We start from the raw sequence: 24,009 nt of genomic DNA on the forward strand, positions 1-24,009 counted from the left end.
TCAAAATCCTGTATTAGGCTTTATTCTTTTATATAAACATTAACATTTCTCAAACAAGATTAGTTAAAAATACAGATTTAAACAAGATTTTTTTTCTTTTTTTGTTTTTTTTTTTTTTTGCAATTGCAATGAGTTATAAAAAAAAAAAACAAACAGATTATTTTACGGATTGTTACAAGTGCTTTACAAAGGTGCAGAGTGAAGGCCAGTGGCAAGGGACCAACCTCAAGTGCAAAATGGACACAATACCCTCACCACGGGCATAGCGCTCAGATACACAGCCAAAGGAAAAATAACAAACCAACAACAAAACCAACACGAGCCACGTGAATGTAGGCTCTTGGGATGCTCACCAGGCAAGCAAACAGACCCTTATGATAGAGAAGACCCATGAGACCAAACTACCAGGATACTTCAGGTTACATCTCTGAGATCAGCCATAAAAGATGTTGTTTCTTGGAAAATAAGGAACATCTTTTGGAACAGTACGTTTCTCTTGTCAGACAACATATTGCTTTAAGTCCTAGAATACTTTTGGATGTGGATACTTAAGAAGGCGGGGCATAAATCCAGTGTGGCTCTCACTGCGCCCAACGTGAAGAAAGGATACAAGACCCAATGGTCCTTCTAAAACAGTTGGCACTCCTCACACAGCAGGGACCTCCGTATCCCATCACAACCACTGGAACCTCGAGAAAGTACCTTGGAAAGACTTTGGCATGAGGAAGAAGATGCAAGTAGATGTAGTAACACTTGATATTCCTGTGGCCCCTGATTTGAGAGTTGTGCAGCCCATAGTTTGTGCAATGCCCACATATTTCACTAAGTGCAGCGTGTCCTCTCCCCTTGGCCAATACATCTTCACACTCACCTTGGAACACATGCCATATGCTCCAAATTCCTGGAAGTTTTGGAGATCCTTCCACCACATCTACCTTGCCTAGGTACCAGCCCTTCCCACCTTTCTCTTCTCTTCCACTCCTAAAGACAGAAAAAAATCTATGCCCTGATTTGTTTTGAACTAAAGTTTTCCAGCTGTTAGCAAGTCAAAGGTAAAGTGAACTGGCTGCAAATCAGCGTGAGATAGAACTGTGATATATTACATTAAAAAAAATAAGTCTTCTACTTTATGCCTGACATTTTTACGGTGTACAAATGTTCCCTACCCAGAAGATTTCCCCATTAGACAACGGGCACTACACATTAGAACTGTAGATAGCCTAGGTTGGAAAGGACCTTAAAGATCACTTAGTTCCAACATCAGAGAAATCCTCTTTCCAAAGGAAGGCCAGAATGAAAGAGCAACTCTAGAGATGAAGTCTCACAATAAAGAAATAACAGCTACTTCTCTTGGAATCTTTGCAAAGGGCAGTACATAAAAGATATTTTATTTATAGGAAACCCAGTGAAACCCCTAGAACATACACACTGACTTCCCTGAGCTCCTCAGATCCAGGTACACTGGGGACCCTGCATAAGCCTTTTGAGCTGGGTTACTCTCAATAGAGAGGGTTTGGCAAATTCCTGCAGATTCATTTTCATAATCAACGAGAGAGGAAAGGATCAACGAGCAAATCCCCAGGACATGCTTAGGAAAAAGAAAGAGACTGAAGAAAGAGGTGTACATGTGTGGAGAGAGTCTTCATTTCTACCGTTTTCAGATGTTTTGCATTATTCATTTGGGGTGTGGGCACTACATCAAAACCAACCCCCACCACCTGATCTACCCCCAGCTGCCTCCTGCATAGTCTCATTACAACATTGAAACCCCAAGCTTGTCACTCTCTGCACTGCCTAGCCCAGAGTTCAGTGCTTTGGAGAGGGGAGGCTGGCTTCTCGTTAGCAAAGGCTGGGACACGGCGTTATGTCGGCACATCAGTGCCCTGGGAGCACGCGGTCACTCATGCACATCCCAAATTTCTGAGAGCAGGGGAGGGAGTTTCTTGTCCTGCAGCCGAAGGGCAAACACCTGTTCAGAGTGAACACTACTTAGTGTCCGAAGACTAACCAGCTTCATTAACATCCGTGGAAACATCAGGTGATCCTGCAGGGTCAGAAATTGACAGCTGTTAGTAAATCCGCACTAAAACTTTGGGTTTTAAAAACTAACAGACCCCACCAAACCACTGCGGATGATGCATTATAGACAAACCCAGTTTCCTCTAGAACCAGCATTATCCTGGAGGCAGCAGTGTGAAAAACACAATCACAACACCAAGCCCCAGAACTCCAGACTTTCCACACTAGCAAATTAGAGAGCACAATGCAGAACAGCAGGCTGTGACAGGTCACAGATACTCCATTTACAGCTGCTATCACATAGCCACAGAAGGGAACAGCAGGACAGTACAGGCAGCAAGAGGCAGCAAGTTCCTGACACTACTGTCAGAACTGAGCCTGTACAAACACAAATTCAGGTTGTATCATCTCAGGGACGTTCCAATGAGACACTTACGTTTGGTCTGTTGATGCAAATGTAAGAATGAAGGGCTTCCACATAGGTGTGCTGTAGTCTCTCCACCAGGGACTGGTCCTGCACATTCGGTCGGTCTATCAAAAAGCAGGTTAGAAGTAAGCAGGTTGCTACAAGCAGCATCACTAGATTTAGCACTGGTCTAGCCTCAGTACTGTCTCTCCCCAAAACTCATCTAGCATTCACCCAGCACAGCTGGGGCAGTCATTCGTGAATGCAGCAGCTATGCCAGTTTTCTCTGACTGATCTTTTTCAAACATATCTGACTCCCCGTATGCATTAGACATGATTCCTGTTGAGGTAGAAGGTTATAGAGACCAAAAAGCACTATATAGATTTTTTTGGTCTCACATTTGTGCCTGACTGAAGATGAGGAGCTGCAGTTATTCAGGTGAGACTGGCTAAGCCAGTCCGAAAACAGGAACAAATAAATAATTCTGATCTTTCAGGTCACAAGGCGCAGAAAACAGATGCAAGGAGTAGAGGCAGCTTCTTTTCGGAGCCCTTTCCTGGCCCAGAACAATGCTGGTCTCTCAGAGTACCTGCACTTGTCCACTAGATGTCACTCACGCCATGCTACCCATAGCACATCAGAGACACCAAACAAGTTAAGGGGACGGTAAAATAGCAATTGTTAAATGAGGTAGATCAATATTGGCTGATTTTGTTACACACATCTTCAGAGAAGAATCTGATTTTCCCTTGAGGTAGCACTGGAGGATTCATTGTATAATGAATACTCCAAGCAGAAGTAATAACATGCTCATTCATCCTAAGATCTTACACTTTCTATTTCTTCTCTGCTTTCCATAATCTTCCTTAACTGTTTCTTTTACCCTGCAACTCAGTGCTGCAGCCTTTCAGATCCTCCTGGCTTTTTACCTGCAGAGAAAATGTTGATGGCGATTAAAAGTGCATATTCAGCATCATTGAGTTGTAGTTCGTTCATTCCCTTTGAGAACTCAAAGATGGGGTTAATGAACTCAAACTGCAGACCTGCAGCAAACAGAAGAGTGTAAGGGTCAGTAGTGGCAATTGCTTCCTCTCTTTCTCTTTCCATCTCACAGAATAAGCCGTCAGAAACACACTCAATATGCCAGGGAGCAGGGAAGACAGGCAGGCAGACACATGACCAGTTTTCAGGTAAGTCTACCCCCAAGACAAAATCCCACAAGTGTAAAATCTATGCTTTCTATTCCACTTCACCATCTCTTTCAAACTTGGCAGCTCTCTTGCTGGCAAATAAAGCTTTAATTCCATGCTGATGATTCATCTGAAGTTTTGAGATGAAAAAGCAGTTCCAAGAGGTCTGAACTACTCAATTCCTTTACCTTAAAAATTTGGTAGAGCAGCCTGGCAGAAGTACAATGACATTTACTCTGTCATAAAATACAGAAGACCCTGTCCTATCGCATCTACTCATGCTATGTGCTGTACAAGCATGCTGAAAACTAAGCCTTTCCCCTAAAATAGCTTCCAAGTCTCAATTCCTGTAGTACGTAAGAGCAGGATGGAGGGAATCTTCCTGGCTGCCTTATTTTTGTCTTTCTCATAACCTGAAGAAAAAGCTACCACGAAGAACACTGAGAAGGAAAAGTGTTCACTAAAAGCTGAAAAAGAAATAAAGTTCAGTTCCCTGGAGTTTGGAACCTCTGTCATGAGAAAATGAGCATTAAAGTCTGAAAGTACAGTTGGGTTGCGTGATGTGGCAGTAAGCTCCTAGAAAGCCATCAGCAATCTGGAGGCCTGAGACACCATGAACTTGTCTGTGGAAAGTAGAAAGAATCACAGCAGTTGAGTTTCTGAGTCTTGTGGACCACTGAAGTTTCTTCTTATGAGAATGTATCAATTTTGAGTCCCTTCTACCACAGCTATCTCATCCCTAAGCAACAAAACTCTTACCACTCTTTTTCACTTATCCTGATACAAGATTGTTTCCTTCCTTGCTTCCAGTCTCTCTCTATGGCTCTTGTTTATTCTCTGGGATCGCAGTGATCCTTCTGTTAAAAGCAAAGCTAAACTCCTCATCTAATTTCAAGTCCCATACACTATTTCCAGCAGCCCACAAGAGAAATGAAAAGATGAAGGAACACAAGACAGGGAAGGAAGAAACACCTGTCTAATGCAGCACCTGCTTTGGCGAAGTCATCCCGATTATAGCTCAGGTCCTTCAGAAAAGTGATGCTTTCAATCTCTGGATTGTAGCGCCGAGATGTCTCCAACAACATCACCTGAAACCAGAGATCACAGTTAGATACGCTTGAATAGAGGAAAAAACATCACAGTATTAATAATCTGTTGAGAGAAAACAGAAGAAAAAAGAAGAAAATAACCAAGCGTGATTCTCTCAAAACGCTTCAAAATTCCAATGTAAATTCTGCTGCACCCTTTGCATTGTTTCCTCCTGGGAAGGGATTATCTGCTTTTCACTGCCAAGGCTCCTTCCTCATTCTTCTCCATGGCCATTTGCCAGGATAGCCTCGCACTACAGAGCGGAGGTCTTTCTTTCAGCCTGCCATCCCAGAAAAAGGGATGTAAAACCATTTGTGCAAGGTGGGTACTCGAGAGCCTTTTGTCTTTGTTACTACATACTATGGGGGAGACAACCTCTCACCTCTATGGTAGAAGTCTTCAATAAAGCAATCTGATCTTCCCTGGTGAGCTCCCGGAAGCCAGGTAGCTGCTTGGCAAAGTCCACAATCTCTTGCACAGAGATAATTGCAAGTTCTGTAAAGTGAGCAAAACGCTGCTGCCTTGCTTCGCGGTTATTAGGGTCAGGAACCTGGGGCCATGGCTGTGGAGATGGAAAGGAACAGCGTATGTATGTGAAAGATGAAAAAACAATAGAAGGATGAGTAGATGAATTCAACAGACAAAGAAAATGATTTAGACACGCTGAAATATCAGTTGTTCTATAGAGAACTATGCCTCAAGCATTTCCATTCTACCCAATACTTCACCCCCAACCCTGACTCCTCACAATTCCACTTTTTCCTTATTATTCTTACTATTATATATTTTAACTGGTAGGAATATTTACCGTCACTTTGAGCCTGTCAGTGAACGAGCGCTGATTGCACTGCTGCTGAGCAGCCACAAGCTTTTCAATCATGTTTAACTGTTCAGGTGTCAGTTGGTGGGAAGGACTTGGTGGCTGTGGAGGGTTTGGACGCACCACGACTGTCCGTGCCTGATCATCCTCCTGCTTCTTCAGCTTCTTCAGCCTAATCTGCTCTTCAGACAGAACATCTACAATAAGAACAGCCAGAGATCAGTCGTAGAGTAACAATGGAAACCACACTAAACACAGGGCAGAATGCTGTGGACGGAGAAGCAGAGGTTACAGCTGCCAGCATCTGGCTTATGTACACTCATGGACAAGATACAGATAGTGACACTTATTTGTGCCTCACTCTCTTCTCCACTTGTTCCATTGCCTTTCTTTTAATTGTACTGTCCTGTACAACATTCACAAAGGACAGTGAACACATGAAGCTCCCATCATGCTGCCCTGAATATGTCAGGAATGGCTTTTGCCACTGACCGTTTTCCCAAAATATCATTCAATGTAGTCCAACAGGTGCTCTCTCCACATCGTGATGAGTCCATTTTATATAATCCTGTTGTTTTCTCTTTTTTTCTGCTATTGCTAAGTTAACCATTTGTGCCATCCAATTTTCTTCTTAATAGGTTAGTCAATAATCATTGGAGTTGAACCATGAAAGGACAACTCTCTACACAACCCATCTGCAGCAGAAATGTACAGCAAGTAGAATAAAGAAAGGACAGCTTTGTATAAATCCTACAGAGGAGGAACACAAGTCCTTCTGAGTTGGGCTGGAAGCCTTCAGTCATGAAATCAGAGAGTGATACTACTCATATTCAACATAGTAGAAAATAAAACAAGTCAGGGGTATGTGCTTGTGGAAACTCTTATTGAACCGTTTGCTCATTAGTTAAATTTATTTAGATGCCTTTAACTAAGTTAATTGGAAAAAAATATTGATTTTTGATGCAGACTTTTGTTGTTTCCTTAAGTCAAAGCTGCAAAAACTACCTGCAAGCCAGACTGAAATCACCCTGTAAGCTAGCGATAAATGAACAAAAAGCAGAAAGCAGACTGGGAAACTCTATCTTCAAAAACAAAAAAATAAAAAATAAAAAATAAAGTTTGACCTTGCTGCAAAACCCTTTGGTCATTTTGCATGCAGACAGAGCAAGGAAAAATGGATGCTACACAAGAAGGCAGGCCCCAAAATTGAACAAGTATAAGCTTGCACTTCTCAGGAGAACTCTGTTAAACATGAAGGCAAGAGCGAGGCAATGACTGTGACTGTGTGTTCCAAGGTGGACAATACACAGGATTGGAATGAAAGCCCAAGAGCGTAACACATTCAAGATGAGATGAACCTTTATCCCAGACTTCCAGCTGTAAGGGAAGGTATGCAGGAGCACACATACACAAAATGAGAATTCTTATAGCAAAGGCATTCAATTCAATACAATTATCACATCAAACATGACCTGTAAGACTGGAGAATGCTAGTCACAGTATGAATTTAAGAACAGAAGAGACTGATTAAGGCAATAACAGTCCCTCACCTTAGTCTTCAGATGCATGAAGAATTTATATCTAAGTAACAAGTTACCAAGTATCAGAAAACCTTGCAAACTGCCTATGTGTAAGCTTCCTTCACTACACTAAATTCCAAATAATCTGAACCACTCAGTTTTCCATGGAGAAGATATAAAACCTCACAGTGCATGCTGGTTTAAGAAAGATAAACTGGCCATGAATAACTTCAGTCTGGGAATTAGAAGAATGCTTCCAACAATTTGCAGACGGAATGACATTCCAAACAAACAGCTGGGAAACAAAAATCTCATTTTTTGTCATGATTAACAAGGCAAATTTACAGCATGGATACAGTGCTGACAAGACAAGTGGCTGATAGGATGAGCCAATAATTCCTTCTGACATAGTTTTCCTGGGCTCAAGTGTATCTAATGTCTTCACCAAAAAACAATGAGCAAACACTGAAACATAACGAGGCTCTCCAGTAGTATCTACCTGCAACAGAAGAGTTAACAGGATGGACAGGCAGCCTTACAGAATCATTTTTCACATACATCTCTTTTTGTGGCTCTCAGATGCTGGGGGATACAGTGCAGAGACAGCCTACATAAAGCTGATCCAAACCCATGTGGAAGATTATATATGTCAAGCACGCTGTGTTTCAGCTTGCAAAAAATGAAAAGCACATTTTCTTGCTGCAGCTCCTTGAGGCTCACAGTTTTTGCAGAAGTATATTTTAGAGATATTTCTGAAATACTCTTTGTTCTTCACAGTACTGGTTGCTGAAGGTCACAAAAGGAAACTTCACAGAAAATTAATGCTAAATGAACACCCATTCAGTCAGCCTTGGTCAGCAGGGGGGTGAAACCTGGGAGCCTTGACAGGGGAACACTGTTTCTGATATGTGAGCAGGAGCATTGCTGAATATTCAGAAACAGCAGCCTTATGGTCCAGTGAGAAAAATAACTAAGTTCACTCAGGGCAGCAACAAGATTGAGTTTGCACAAACACAGCTGCAGTACTGTGGTGCTGCCCTTGACCTCTGTCACGAGGTACATACAGGAAATGCTTTTTGGCATTTAAAGAGCATGGTGACAAACCTCATAGTGCAGACCAAAAGACAGCATACTGAAAAACAAGTAAACCTTAGCTGCAAGTCTTTTCTCTGATGAGAACTCCATGAGTTTTTACAAAACAGCGTTTTCAAAGAAAACAGCAGGGCTGGGGATCTCAGCACATCAGTGTTGTCTCACCAACAGCCTCAGCTCTCCATGTAATCCCCAATGAGCTCCCAGCACCTTCTCACATGCAATCCAGCCTGAAGCATGCATGGCTTACATGCGCTCCCTACAGTTCACACTGTCCTCTTCCTTACACACCCCCCCGCTGGCCACCTGCCCAACCCCTACCCCGTCATCCCAGCACCCCCCAGCACCCCTTCCTGCACTCACACTGCTCCCGCATTCCTGCCTCCTGGCACTTGCGCAGCCGGCACTCCTGACACTTGCGCCGCATGTACATGTCCATCTCGCACTTGCCGCCATTCTTGCACACGTACTGGGCACCCTTGATGACACTGCGGCGGAAGAAGCCCTTGCAGCCTTCACAGCTCAGCACGTTGTAGTGGAAGCCTGAGGCCTTGTCCCCACACACACTGCAGACTTCATTTCCCAGCATCTTGGGGGCTGGGCCCTTCTTCCGCTTCAGCGGGGGGTTTTCTATGAGAAGAACAGTAGCAAAAAACAAACAAGTCACACACAAGAGGGAAGCATGGCGTTTGCAAATGATGGCCCCATACCTTGCAATGACCAATACATTCATTCAAACCCACTATCTCCTACATACATGGATGAAAAGATAAAGTCACCTATTTCACTCCTTTGGGGCAAGCGTATCTTCTGCAACAAACCAAATACTGACATAATCCAAACAGTTCCATGCCAAATATGTAAGCAGATATAGCTTTACACTTGACCCTGCTATGGGGCAGATCAAAGTGATAAAAATGTGTTCAAGCCTGATGTTGTTCTGCATATTCCATCAGCAGAAATGACTTAGCCACCTAACAAACAGCTGCTGAGAAACTGAGCTGAAATTCAAGATGTTACAGAACCTTCTATGGCAGACTTTATGTAGTCATAAAACTACAGACAGAATGGCCTCGATAAAGCTCAGAAATTATTATAAGTGCTCTTCACTTCATACTGGTTTTCAGACTTAAGTATCACGGTGTTGATTTTCAATTCCATTGACTTTGCAAAGGTCTGCAGGTCATTCGTTTTGGCACACACATCTCACTGCAGACTGGGGATCAGGAAAATGTCAGCAGAAAGGTTAAGCCTCTGATATTCTCCTCTCTTGATTTACTGTACTTCTCTTCACACAATCTCTTACGGAGAAGAAATTATGCAGTGCCTGTATATATTTCAAGTTACTCAGTCTCCTTTTGTACATATGCTAACTGGTGTAATAACTTTGATGAAGCTTCGAATCACGTTCAGATTTCTGAGTGACAGAGGGTAAATCAGTAACTCCACACGATGGATCCATCCAGCACATACCTTTTGACTGTCTTTAATGAGTTACCTAAGGATCTGACGAGCACCCTTATGACTGTTTTACTGAGTCTAACAGTCTTAAGTTTTCATCTCAGGAAATTATTTTCCAGTTTGAATATTAGGTATTTCAGTTATCCTGCTTATTATTGTCATTTTGCATAGTCAAAGGTTGAACTGTATCAAGCTTGACCACCATCTCAGTACCTCTGCCTCTCATTGTGGTCCTCCTTGTTTAGTAGGTTCTTCATTTAACAATTTTCTCCACATTCTGTTACTTCCCTGCATCTTTTGTAAAGCATTTATTAACTTTTTTCTTCTTCTGTCCTCAAATCTATTTTAAGGACTTCTGCTGGAAGTTTATATCTCTTCCCCTTTCAACTACTCTGTTTCTAATTTACTGATGGGTCCTAGTTCAATAATGTATCAGGGACTGGCCTCATTGTTCAACAGCTGACTGCACTGATTTGTCATTCCTTCATTAAGTTGCTGATTGTTGGGCTTTCTTTTTCTCCCTGTTATCTGTTCAGTGATGTTCTATTATGTCTTCTTACATTTTGAAGATACAGGATTCTCTATGTCAGTGGCAGCTTTAACTGTAAAACTTCAATTCTATTCTTTGGCATGCTTTTAAGTTCAGTCCTTTGTGCAAGATTACTTTTCAATTCTGGTCCCCATCTTTTTTTATGCCACGCAGCTTCAGAATACCATGGCCTAGCATGTCTAATTACTGTGGATATACACAGTCTAGAAAAACAAATGCATAGAGGAAAACTCCACTCTCCTTTTTGTTATGTCAATCTGCCAGAACCTTTCTTTGCAGCACTAACCCTTGTCAGGCTGCCACCTGCAGTAAAGTTTTGCTGTTCAGCAGCTTTTGATAAAGCTAACAAAATCAATTTTACTCCCACACAGATGTTACTTCTAGAGCGTCAAATTAGCAAAGGACTCAACATCTTTACCAGCTAGATCAATTCAGCCATATTCAACTACCAGCAACTGATTCTAGTCTTAGACACCAGTGTCTCAGATGTACTGACTCTAGAACTTTTCCCAAGTACCAGTATTATTCACAGCTTAAAGAATGGAATCCCTTTACCTTGTATGCATTTAATAAGAATTTTTCCATACCTGCATGCTTAGGAGGGTTCTCTGAGCCAGAGAAGAGTGAAAGCCCTTCCTCCTCCATCTCAAATACACTTGCCACCCTCTTCCCATGGTCCTGTGTGCTGAGTTGAGTGGGACCCATGGAGGCCACACAGGAAGGGCTTGCTATAATCTCATCTCTGCAGCATTGTTACTGCAGAGTAAGGAGCAGAAGACAACTTTCTTCAAGGCCTTTAATCTTCCTCTGCTACTGAAAGTCAGAAAGGAAGCACCTGTGGAGAAAAAGAGGCAAAAGAGGCAAGACTTCAGCTACTGAGACTGTTAACTCCCAAACTATTACAGAATGCATCCCAAGCAGCAAGATTGTTTCCTTATTAAGAGACAACTTTGTTTTTTTATCAATATTTATTCCTTTATAATAATATTTTGACAAACCGTGGTAAAGATACACTAACAGCACACTCAGACACAAAACTGTTTATTGTCACATCAAAGCAGGACAAACATCCATTATCGCTAGCACCACCAGGGGACTCCAGCCCTAACCTTTCCAAGTATGTGAGAGGGAAATTCCAAACTCCACAACCAGAGGCCTTTGCTGAAGGTTCCAGGAACCAATTACTCATTGCTGCCAGCTGTGCTGGAGTTGCATGCACTCCAGAGCACATAGAAAACTGTAAAAGACAATCCTGATACGCTGATAGAGCAATGACTAATTTCCCTACGAGCAGCAGCAGCTGAAGGCTGTGCCACGGATCAACGATGCAGCAAAGATGTGGATTACAAATCCTCCCGACTTACAAAAATAAATGGAAAACCAGACTCACGCCTAAGGGAAACCACGGCCACTGTGCCACTATCAGGAAACATTCAGCACCAACCTTCTGGGGACACTGTTTTCTGGAACTCGGAAATGATACTAAAAAGCATCCTTATTATAAAGCACTAATTCCACACTATGTAACATGAACCTGGAAAGTGAATCCAATCGCTTTTTCCAAAAAGCTCTACTACCTAAACACAAAAGAAGTCTTACCAGATAGTTAGACTGCAAAGACTAAGTGAAACTGATGTAAACTGCGAGCGTAAACACACCTTTATCTGATCCAATGTGCATACAGATCACTTGATCTTAATTCTGTGATTTACCAATGCAAGCTAAAAGGATTAACTGATTTAAAAAGCAACTGCCTTAAAGGCCAGGACCAGTTTAACTTGGCCGATTGAGTTCCGGACTGGAAGGGTGCCACTCTAGAAGAGAGGAGGTGACAGAAGACTGTGCACAAACATAAAAGCATCAGGTAAACAGGGACATGCCTTACACAGTGCCCTGCTGAATGGCAGAGGCAGAGGATACTGCCCCAAGCCCCTTCTTCTCTCCTCTGTGTTTGGACCAGACCGTGTAACTTCTCTCAGAATGCCAAGGGCAAAAGACAAAAGCAGTTGTCCCACAGAACCACCCACTCTCCCAGAACTCTGAGAGCAACAGTCATCATGTACAAATCCAGCCACACTGTCAAGATTGCTGTGCTCTTACCATGCCTCATTATGCTGTGGCAAACAACAGAAGCAACTGTTATAAACCATATATTAAAAAAATCACTTATTAATTTATGTGACCTTTGTAAACACCGACTCAGACTGCATAAAGAGCTCAAAACTCCCATTCCTTGATGGACACGGCCACACAGTCACTACAGGAATAGACTAGGATAAATGCAACTGCAGCAAATGTAGAACACGAAGCCACAGAACTTGAAATCCCAGAGTAAAAGACCATAACGTAACAGATCTGATTTGCAAACAGTCTAAAGAAATTCGAAGTTCCCAAGAGAACAGCATGAATATCACTGTTAACTTTAAAAAAATTATCCACAGTAAATCCTGCAGCAACAGCAAACCTCATGGAGAGGCACAGAGCACCACCTGGAGATGGGAACTTCAGTGAGAGAAACCCAGAGCTGCCTTGGATTCCTACACATATGCTCCTCATCTATGCGCATCTTCAGATCTCTTGGGACACATTACGGCACAAAACAGAAAGCTGAGATGCCCGAGTACATCTCCACATTCCTTTAAATCACACAAAAGATTCACTCAAGCATCAATTACTGTGAAGAATTAAACACTGCTGGTAGGACTGCAGCACTTCTTGAAGGCCTGACCCTCCAGCTGATGGACAGTGACAGTGCTCAGGCCCTGCTGCCTGCAGGCAGCAACGCAGCCCTGCTGCAACTCAGCCACGAGCTGCAATGTATTCCGGGAAGTAAGGGAGGAGGAGGGCTCCTCCTGATGGGATTACAAAATCATGTCATCCACATAATCACGACTGACATTGCAAGAGTGAAACTTGTTGTCATCAGGACATCTGGAGCCCAAAGGGGAGGGTTTTTTTTCCCTAAAAAAGAGACTGCTGACTTCCTGGCAATGTCAAACTAGCCTGCAGGCACACAGCACACAGCAGGGGTATGGCATATCAGGCACTAACTTCATGCTGTGAAACCAGCCCATGTGCTCCTACCCCATGCACCAGCCTCTGGCACTTCCCCAACAGAACGGGCCAGACAGGAGCAGGAAAGATGAGAGGCCAAGGCTGCTCCTAAGACATGGTATTTTTAGTTTTGTAGATGCAGTAACAGTTCCAGGCTCTGGAAAATAGCCCTAACTACAAACAGCAGCACTCTGGTGGAGCCAGGTAATGAAAGCTCAACTAGGCTTTTCCCCACAGGCAGATACCAGAGGCTGTGATCAGGCAGGGAGTTAAGTTTCACAGAAATACACGAGGGTTGCTTTCACACAACTCCAAATGTTCTTGAGTTCCATACTAACATTCATGTTACCAGAGGTTCACATCTCTCAATTTGTACCACCACTTCAACTTGAAATAAAGAAGGGTTCTGCAAGCCTGCACTACAAAAAGGAACATGGCCTTCTTGACATCATCTCCTGCACTGTCTGTCTCAACTCTGTCAGTTATAGAAACCAGCACTGGCTGAGTGACAAGAGATGGGGCAATCACTTCTCCAACATAGTTTCTACAACAGAGGAACCTGGTGAGCATACACCATACTCTATGGCTAGAGAAACTGCTGTGGAGTCAGGGATAACGAGAGGAAGAGCACAGTGGGCCCTTTGCCTCCAAGCACTGGGTGCTCAGAGGATATGTTGACTTTTTAAGTTTATGCAAGTCCCTTGGATCTTTCAAAAGAGGAGTTACTGGTCAGAGTCCTGCTAGGTTACAAAATCCCACAGCTTTCAGACAAGAGAAAGTAAGCAGTTGTTTTAGTTCTGTAATGCATCACCAGGGCACACCGCAGCACATCAGTACCAACAGTACAGACCTTGTAAATGTATACACACAGTGCTGTGACTGTGCTCATGTGTCATATACACCAGTGATGATACCTTGGGTAGCTGGCTGTCAACCCAAATGGCTGAGTAAAAAAGCAAAAACACCGATGGACTGACAGCTCACAGAACCTACAGCATCAGCATAGAACAAAGCCCCTTAGGAAACACTGCTCTTTCAATTCTTCCATAAGTTCTAACAGGTATTTTGCAATCTAATGCTCTTCTTCTACCTTCTCTGGTGCGGCATCAACTTCAGATTGTCAAAGGAAGGGACAAAACATGAAAATGCAAGGTGTGCAAAGAAGCACAACATGAGAGCACTGAGTTTAACATTATGTTTACAAACAAGGGCAAGAACTGCTCTATGACTCTGAGTGAACCACTCCCAGGCTGTGTCTCCATAGCACAGAACTAGCTTCCTTCCTACACAAGGCTCTCTTGGAACAGGGCTTCCAACACTATCCCTGAAATGAAGACAGAACATGCTGGTTCCAATCATGCCCAGAAACTTACAAACTCTGTAGAGGAGCTCCTCACTCCAACAGCCACTGCTCTTCAAGTCAGCTCTTCCATACATGTCTCAACCAGCAGGAGATGCTCCCTCTCCTCTCACCTGTCTCTCTCATTATGCCCTACATCCAAAGACTGAGGTTTTGGGTTTGCCCTTGCCTTCACCTCTTGGTTTCGGCCTGATCAAAGGGTGCCATGTCAAAACAAGAAGCAAGGGGAAAAGAGTGATACAGAGACTGCTCTCATGGTGGGTGAGATCATGAAGTGGGCTGAGCCTTTCTGTTTCCTCCCTCGCTCCCTCGCTCCCTCCCAGCTGCCCTTGATCCTGCAGAGAGGAGGAGAAAGGAGCCGGGGTTACTGCCGTTCACTCACACTGCACACAGGGTGCTCTCTGGTCTCTTTTCCTGTTTGCATGGAAGCATCGTTCCCTCTGACAAAGGAAGAGAGAAAGAGGCAGAAAGGGAGTGAGGGAACAGATAATGGTACGAAAGGATAGACTCTTCCCTAGTTAATTAACTGAAAATTAATAAGAAGTCTATCAGGGTTGATGTGGCACCTTGCTGACATGAAATGCCTCCAGAGGTTGTTGACCCACGTTCCCTTGAAGTCTACAGAACAGCACAAGTCAGATTGAGTTAGCAAAGCTCCAGCCCCTCTTATCTCTCCCAGGCTTTCTACTGTCTCTTTCCCTCAGCTTTCAAGCTTCAGGCTGATCTAGAATATAGCCATCCTCAGAGCTGCCAAAACAAGAGTGTGCACTGGCTTCCAGTAAAGAAGATATTACAGTAACAGCACCCCCAACCATCCTACAAATGACAAGCCATCATCTCCCAGCCCAGCCAAGCCATAGCCCCACGTCCCAGTGTGGGGGGCAATAGGAACACAGCCACCTGGGTTGATGCCAGCTTCCACAGTAACCACAGGGGAGAAAGCGAGCAGAACTTGCCAACTGCAACTGAACTGCAATAATCCCCAGCTCCTGGCTGCAAATCCAGCTCCAACTGTCAAATGGCAGTTTGACTCTGCTATCAGTGCCGACCTTCAGACGGCAGGAAGAGCAACCGAGGCTCTGACAGAAGCTCTGAACAGGAAAAATCCCATCTGTGCTCCTCCCAGGAGGATGAAGCATACTGAGCCAAACAGCTGCCCCCTCCTCCCATGGAAGGAGCAAAGGGCAGCTCTGTGCTGCTCCCTGGAAGAAGGGGAAGGGAGGGGATCCAACCAGCAGCCTGCTCTGCAGAGTGTTTGTCAGCATCAGCTGTAAGTGCACTCCCTATGGAAATTCACGTGGCAGCAACAGCACTGCCAGTCACAATTTCCCCATGCAAATTAAGGTATCCAAACATGAGATATTTTTTCCCTTGTACATTTAAATATATCTATACAAAAGTGGTTTTGCTTTGTGTTTCATTTACTTCCTACGGCACCTATATTGGCTATGGGTGTAATCCTCTTGTCCTTCTGACCACATCACCTGAGCCCCAGATATTACATCCCTGCTTCAGGAAACTTAAGTTTGACTCACAAGGGGTGCGAGATGCCATCCCAATATTATATCCAAACTGAAGGGAAATGAGAATAAGCGAAAACCAAGGAAATAACGGTGCCTACCCTCATAGTGGAGACCAGGGAAGAGGGCTAAACTCAGCCTACAGCAAATAAGAGAATCGAAGAAATTACAGCCAGAAAAACAGCATTGCTGCCCTTTCTCTGCACATAGAAAATAATGATAAATAACCACATATTGCTTACCTGATTGTTTCCTTAAAGTAATTTAATCTCCACGGAACCCTCAGGAAATAACATCCCCTGGCCCCTGCCTATTCTAACCAACTGTCTCCAGCAGCTGCCGTCACCAAGGGAAGATGTGCTCAGCTCATCAATTCAGTATCAGCACCCAAAAGTGCTGCTGGTTCCTCTGAGGAAGAACACAGACCGAGCCACTGGCAGAACACCCTCTCTCGAACTGGTCTCTATCCTTCAGCACCTCTGCAACAGAAGAACACGAGGCAAAAGAAGAAAGAAAAACTGAAGGAGAGGGCTGTTAGTGCTGGTACAGTTGCTTGTTCATTTTTCTGTTTCCTTCTTTCCACCCACTTCCTTTCATCAACATGCTGCATATCACCATAACTAACACAGAATTGTTTCTGGGAAACAGCTTTTTATAGTGCATCTATACAGCATTTAGTATCCAAGCACCATCCCACCTAAAAGCATCTATCAAAACAAATACTACTGCTCATAACAGGCAAAAGAGAAACGCAGTACTGGATTGCAAAGCAGGCAGGAAACTCATTATGACTCCCTTAAGGGCAGTAGGGGAGAAGTACCAATTCCCATTCATAGAAATACTATCCCTAGATGTAGCACAGAGGTCAGGAAGAAATGACAATACTACTGAAACACTCATATGAAGAACTGAGTCTAAATTGCTTCAAAGCAAGCTGGACCATTTTACATCTTGGCCTATTCAGCACTCATCCATTACCTAGGGATACATTTTGGCAGGTTGTGCTAATGTGGCTCTTAGAAGGGCAGAAGGGAGGCAGAGCTTCCCATCCTACAGCTGAATTATACATCTGAACCTAAATCAGCAAGAAGAAATGATAAAAATCACCAAGAAACACAGTAGGGGTGGGCATTTAGGGGCGTAGGGGTGCAGGCCAGAAGAATATTAGGAGCTCTGCTGGAAGGCAAACTTTCCCTGCTTTTGACTTTCTTATCCTAGATCCTGGCCCTCATGGTCTATTTCTGCTTTGGGGTCATTCCAGCTCAACACTTAGAAGGTACAATAGCAGCAGGACAAGGAGGAATTATTTTTCTTTTTTAAATAAACCCACAAATGAAAGCTCGAAGGGAAGGGTTAAAGGTCTGAAAATGAGAAAAAGAGGATCCGTGTGACAGGAAGAGCAGCGTGCGAGAGGGCGTGTGACAGTCTGTGTAGCAGAATGTGTGTGTCGATCCCATTCCCTCTGAGGTTCCTGGCCAAATGCAGAGCTGAACTTTCTGCAGACTTTGTCCTGCCAAGTCATGTTCCCTTCTCACACCGCCTGACATCACCACAAACACTCAGCTGGAAAACAGTCCGGAGCAGGGCAGAGTCCAGCACCAGCCAGTGGGATGGCTGCAGAGTGGCACACCCTCCAGCTGGCCAAGCTGAGCCTCTGCTCCTGCAGGTAATCCCCAGGCACTCAGAGCTTCCCCCGGTTCATCTAAATAGAGCCCTAACACAGGGCAAGGGTACCTGAGGTGCTAGCAGATCAATGCTTTTCTATGGCCCAAATTCCTACAGGCCAGAACAGATTGGAAGTCTGTAGAAAAGCCCTAATAGAGAAAAAGAAAAAAAAGGAACCTAATTACGAGACTGTGGGTTTCATCTAAGCAACACAGCACGAGGAGCGCACCCCATTCCCAGTTCCTGTGCAGTCCTGTCAGGAAGAGGAAAAGGAAGTCAATGGCAGAACCCACAGGCCACCAACCAAAGAACCACGAGCCAGCAGTTCTGCGCAGATGAAAGCTTGGGAAGGTGCCACATGAAGCAAGCGAGCAAACATTATTCCAGGCAGAAAGCTCCTGGCAGCCACCTTCTCAGAAACAGCTGCAGACCCAGCAATGTAAGCGTGAGCATGTGGGAGCAGGTAATGGGGCTGCCAGCGAGCAGCTGGGCTTCTTAGCCTTAATGCAAGGATCAGGGTAAGTGTGGGGACGGCTGCTGCTTCTGGGACGCCGCAGGAGGCACCACCAACAGCAAGTACTGGGATGCATCACTGGGAGACCACGCTGGAACAGGGCAGAACAAAACCGCCAGCCTCTCCTTGTTTTAACTTCCACAATCTGCTGCTAAAAGCATGACAGGAAAACATCTTCAAAGTACAGGTAATAGAGAGGGAAAAAAGAAGTTTTCTTCAGGAAAAGGATTCCACTTTCTCCACTCCCGTTCTACTTCCAGGAAAACAAAAAGCCATTTGGCAGCTTCTGGAGAGCAAGGGAAACGTTTTCTTCAGTTCCCCCAAAGCCTGAAAGCTAACTGCCCTGCTTTCAGATGGATAACAGGAGCTTCATGGCAGGGGCTGAGCTCACCTGGATTCTGTATTTCAAAACACTCCCACAGCGGGTACCTGAAGGCCACACGCCAGCTTCATCTCCAGCACGAGGATCACACGGTGTGGAGCTGCCTCGGTGGCAGTGCTTGTGCGAGCTGCAGCATGCTGCTGAGGGCCCCACACTGTCTGCAAGTCGGGGCAAGTGCTATCACAACCCAAAGGCTCTCCAAAGGCTCTCCCAGCACACCTCCATGAGCCCACAAACATCAGCACTCGGGTTCCCCCCGGGAGGTGCTCAAGAAGCCACTGTGTACACCTAACTGAGAGCTGCCCATGTATAAACAGCCAGGAAAGTCAGTGGAGCAGCATGTGGAGTCCTCTGGGGAGCAGCACGTTCCTGCACACATGACCCTGGGCACCAAGACACTACAGAACTGGTTCAGAAGCCTGCACCTCTCTGCCCTCATTTCACAAAGGCCCTAAATAGACCACTTGAATTCCAAATGTTTCTATTCATAGAGGACTTCACACGCATTTTTCCAAGATTACATTCACTAAATCTTCTACAACAACGCTAACAGACGATAAAGCCTAACACAAACACTTGCACAAACCCTCTCCAAGCAGCACACAGTCGCTGTGGAATGTTAAAGAATGCAATTCCTAAACTAGAGAAAGTTCTTAAGTCCCTGGAACCAGAATCCATTGAAGGACCGATCGGTAAAGGACAAGAGGCTGTTTCATCAATGTGATCATTCACTGCAGGCTGGGGGAGGGAAGCACGCACGGGGAGGGAGGTGTTTTTCTCTTCCAATCTATGAAGAAAAACAACACAAGGCAGGATGAGTTACACTCATTTTAAGATCTGGAAGGACACAGCGACCAAAAACATGCAGTTCATTTTGATAAGTACAGATAACAGCGCCTTGTTAAAGCAAAACTGTTTTAACAGTGCACATGCCAGCAAGCTGATTTTTTTCTTATGTGTCCAGTGCTTGATTACAGTCCAATTATAAAAATGTAACTTTGCATGCTTTTAATTTGACCTTTTAATGCAAACGGCTTTGCAGAAGTCACTAGGAAAGAAGTTATTCACCTAATAAATTCAAATGGCCACTTTCCAATGTAAACAGCTGCTGTGATATAACACATAAACTGATGTATGCAGATACACTCTATCAGCCTGCTCAGCAAGTAATAAACGAGCCCAGCTGATTAGAACAAACCTTGCTTTTAGAAAACACCAAATGCAAAACAAGGTTTACGTGGATTACTTGGATCACCAACTCAAATCGTGACCTAAAATCAGCAGGTGGGATCCTTGCTTTCAGCATGCAGCCATGTTTTTTCATAGCTGGAGCACAGTCAGCCAAGGCTCCCCATCCCCAGGAGGGGCAGAGGATCTCACTTCAAGTGTATTGACCAGTATTTATTAGAAAGCCTTACAAAAACCTAACATGGCAGGGAACACCTGCTCTTGGCAGTCACCCATTGCAGCAACCAGTGCGATACCCAGCTCATACTGCTCATTTACACCCCATGGATGGAGAAAGAAAGTATTCTGTTGTGAGCAGGAAGTCACAGAACAAAGCAACACAGGGCACTGAAGTAACGCATCATAACCACCTTCAACTGAGATATTTTTAAGATCTGCCAGAACGCAGAACGCCTCACCTACTTTAACGATATTCTATGCATCTGTCATAGCGAGCCTTATTAAAATGCAGCTTCTAGCTGCAGTAACCACAAAGAAAACGCAAGGTCAAGCGGTGCACTTACGTATTAGGAGAAGTATGATCTGAGACCAAGTTCAACCTGTTTGCACACTGGGTGCAGAACCATACCCGTGCACAAAGCACTCCCCCAAACTCCTGCCTAAGACGAGGCTCCTTCCCACTCAGTTTCCACAGCAGAGAATGTGATCCTGCCCTCCTAAATTATTATGCTGTGAGGAAAACAAGGCAGCGCGCTGCTATGCAGAGCAGCAGAGCAATTTCCCCCAGCCAAACAAAACAGCTTTTTCAAAAGGCTTTACATTAATGCTGAAATTGTGGCTGTCAGATGTGCAAATGTTATTGCTTGGTGGGGAACGAGGGAAGGAAAATGACAAAATCTGACACGCTTTACCATCCAACTTGCAAAGATACAAAGATCAGTGACAAGGAGAATTCCACAGCAGCTGCTTCCAAAGCAGAACACAGGATCATCCCTCAGTGCTTTCAAAGACAAAGCACATTATATTCTACAGCCTTCCCTGGGCAGGTGGCACTTCTAAGAAACAGCAACAGCTAAAGACTTTCGATTCGAAACTTCTTTTTGAAGGAAAAAAAAGTCCATCTGGATGGCCACACAGTCACAAGCAGATCTAGTTACAAAAGATGGAACATGAGTAGTCTGCACCCATCACTGCTTCTAAAGACTGGATCAAACAATCAGCAGCAGAATTCATCCTTCCCTTCACCAAACAACGAGTGCTTCCAGAACTGTACCGGCAATTCCTAGAGAAAGCACCTCGACCGAAAATGTTGTGTGAGCAGAGATAACAGCAATCCAACACGCTTTAACATGCTGGAAACACAGCTCTACCTACAAGTGTGAGCTCAGCATCAGGCACTGAGCTCCCGCCCAAAGCTCTGCAGCACACGCCTGTTGTCCTGCACTCCGCCGGCTCCTCGCTGCACCAGCAAAGGGATCGTCGTGACCAGGCACACAGCTGCAGCAGCTGCTAACTGCCAGCAGCGGTAACCGAAGGCACACAGCCAGAGCACAGCAAGGCAGTGATAAAGTTTCCTGTTGTTTGACGTTTTTTGGTTAGGTGATTCATACACACAGTCCCTGCTACAGCGCTCCTCCCTGCACCCCGCTACAGTACAAGCAGCTGCAGGATTCCTTGGACAGCTACGGAATGGTGGAGACGGGAGGGGAGCTAATTATTATAGCCTCTTCCAAAACTTGGCCGCCTTCTGTCATGGATGCACCTCTGTAAGCGAACATAATTAAGAAATCCTACTGAACTGAAGCGTCAGATTGCAGTGAGCGACTACAGCAGGCAGCAGCATCCAGCTGCATCGCAGGCCTTGCAGCAGGAAGAACCCTCTGGTGAATGTGTCCCGGGTGTGGTTGTGGAGAAATGCAGCAAGGCCAAACTCCATCTGCTCCTGGCACAACCCGTACTATGTCCAATGCCCTCTCCGCAACCCAAAAGAAAGCGAGGCTGAGCTTTGTAACATTCAGCTGCAGCTTTCACACTGGATTTGCTCTCTTAACTGGAAGACAAGACCACTACTCACTGAAGGAAGTAGCAAGCACACTGTTCTGTTCGTCCCCAACAGAGCCCTCTCCCTGGCGCCTGGGAGCAGCACATTCCATGCACCTTGGGATGAGCAGCAGAGCTCAGAGGACTGTCTGCCCTCCCTGCAAACATGACCTGCAGCTACAGCAGGGAGCTGGCTGCAGCACCGATCCAAAGCGTTAGTCAGGCGTGTGAGTCAGTGGCGGAGACTCCCTTAGAAAAGCCTTACAGTGAAGGGCCCAGCTGTGCCTTTAGAGGGAAGAAAGGGGGGATCCATGAGAGAAAGCATTCCTCTTCAAGCAGAGATCCAAGGGATGTTGCTGTCCTGCAATGGAACAGCTACTGTTAAGAGTCTGTGGACCTTAACACAACAACAATGAAATGGCACAATGAGAAGTCAATGTTTGCAGTTATCCTCTTACAGCCCCACACACACTTGCCACCGGTCTGTGTTCCAGAAGGCAGGTGCTCAGGGGTGACAGCATGTACCAGGTGAACCAACAGCAATACAAAGCTGAGCTGCACAGACAGGAAAACTTAACAAAGCAACCACCAACCGAGTAAACATCACTCTGCACCTAACTGCCTCTCCAGCAGAGCCCCGGGCTCTCTGGACGCAGGACACGTGCGACACCCCCAGCCCTCGACCCTCCACCCGCCCGTTCCCTCCTCCCATAGAGCCCCGTCCAGCGCCGTGACCCCGGATCCCCGCCGTTCCCAGGTCAGGGCCCTTCGCCGTCCGCTCCGGCCCGAGCCCGATTGCGGAAAGGCTCAGCCGCGATCGCCGCCTCGGCGGGTCGGGGCCGCCCCGCTCCGTTCCAGCGCCGCCCGCGGCCGAGCTCCGGGAGTGCGGTGCAGGCCTCTGCCCGGGCGGCGGCGGCGCCTCGCGCTCCCCTTTTCCTTTTCCCCCGTCGTCCCGCTCCAGCCCCGGCGGAAAGTTACCGCGCGGCTCCTCGGCGACCCCGGCGACGGGCGGCCACCGCCCCCGGCAGGTGCCCGAGCGCCTGAGCGCCCGGCGGCGGCTCGGCCCGGCTGCGTGCCGCCGAGCTGCCGTGATGTAACGCGCGGCCCGGCCGCCCACCGCACGCCCGGCCCGGCCCGCCCCGTTCCGGCCCGGCGGCAGCGACCGCCCCCGGGGAGCCGGGCCATGGGGAGAGCGAAACCAAAGCGGGGCACAGCGCAGTGCCGGCACTTACGCATCGGTCACAGCCCGGCCGTGCTCAGCGCCGTCCTGCATCGCCCCTGTGTGTCAGTGCTGTCAAACCAGCAGAGAACCGAACCCGATAACGAACAGCACAACAAAACTGGTACCTCTGGTTAAGGTTAAGCACACGCAGTACCAGCCCGCAAATAGTTTTTCTCCCCACGCCCCCTATGGCACAGCGTCAGCAGCGATACCAGGAAACATCAACGTGACCCGATGCCTTCCAAGGCACATAGAGATACTCATTTCAATTCATTAAACGTTCGAGCGCATCAAATAAATGGCTCCATCCGGCCGAGCCCCGAGTCACACAGACATAAGCCCTACATTTCCACAAGAAGCGGAAAACTGTGTTTCTGTCTATCTCCAAAAAAGCAAAACCCGAGACCCTCGTGTCTCCAAGCACGGGTAGGTACAGACAGGCGGCACACGGCACCCAATAGCTCAGCCCTTCCTTTAAGCAGCGCTGTGGCACCGCACGCCCAGCAGAGGCCGGGCCTCCCCCCTCCGTGATCCCCCGAGGCCCACAACGAAGAACCGCACTGAGCACAACGTGCGAAGGACGGGCCCTTGGAGCAGAGCTCCGGCAGTGCGGCCTGGCAGCACCTCGGGCAGAGCCATGGGCGGCACGGAGCCAGAGAGCGTCTGCAGCCTCTGTATCCCATAAATACGGAGGGAAGGGGGCCGCCGGCGCGGCGCCGCGATCCGGCCCGCGGAGTTGGGCGCGCCCCGGGCCCGTTTACCGGAGGCAGACGCCGCCCGTCGTCCCCTCGAGTCCCGCGAAGCCTCGGGGCCGTCCCGGCCCGGCCGGGCCCCGCCCGCCTCAGCCCCGGACCGGCCGCCCGCCTCAGCCGGGCCCGGGCCAGGCCGCGCACGCGCCGTGCGGCAGGAAGGCACG

The 24,009-nt window shown here is 46.4% G+C and overlaps 1 protein-coding gene across 4 annotated transcripts; it reads right to left on the reverse strand.

The window, feature by feature from the left end:
- NR1H3 (nuclear receptor subfamily 1 group H member 3) lies at positions 1–23,978 on the reverse strand. 4 transcript variants are annotated; one of them, XM_015864305.2, is made up of 9 exons: positions 23,855–23,978; positions 10,736–10,983; positions 8,501–8,767; positions 5,514–5,722; positions 5,088–5,267; positions 4,605–4,704; positions 3,356–3,469; positions 2,456–2,550; positions 1–2,044 (listed from the first exon to the last, which is right to left on the reverse strand). In XM_015864305.2, exons 2-9 carry the CDS (start codon positions 10,851–10,853, stop codon positions 1,898–1,900), a joined length of 1,230 nt encoding a protein of 409 aa, XP_015719791.1. In that variant the 5' UTR covers positions 10,854–10,983; positions 23,855–23,978; the 3' UTR covers positions 1–1,897. The 4 variants fall into 4 exon arrangements, with proteins under 4 accessions (XP_015719791.1, XP_015719793.1, XP_015719792.1 ...); XM_015864307.2 differs by lacking the exon at positions 23,855–23,978 and adding an exon at positions 23,104–23,215; XM_015864306.2 differs by lacking the exon at positions 23,855–23,978 and adding an exon at positions 22,850–22,955.
- Between the last annotated feature and the right edge of the window lie 31 nt (positions 23,979–24,009).

Source organism: Coturnix japonica, chromosome 5 (assembly GCF_001577835.2).
Source record: "Coturnix japonica isolate 7356 chromosome 5, Coturnix japonica 2.1, whole genome shotgun sequence".
Classification (NCBI taxonomy): Eukaryota; Metazoa; Chordata; class Aves; order Galliformes; family Phasianidae; genus Coturnix; species Coturnix japonica.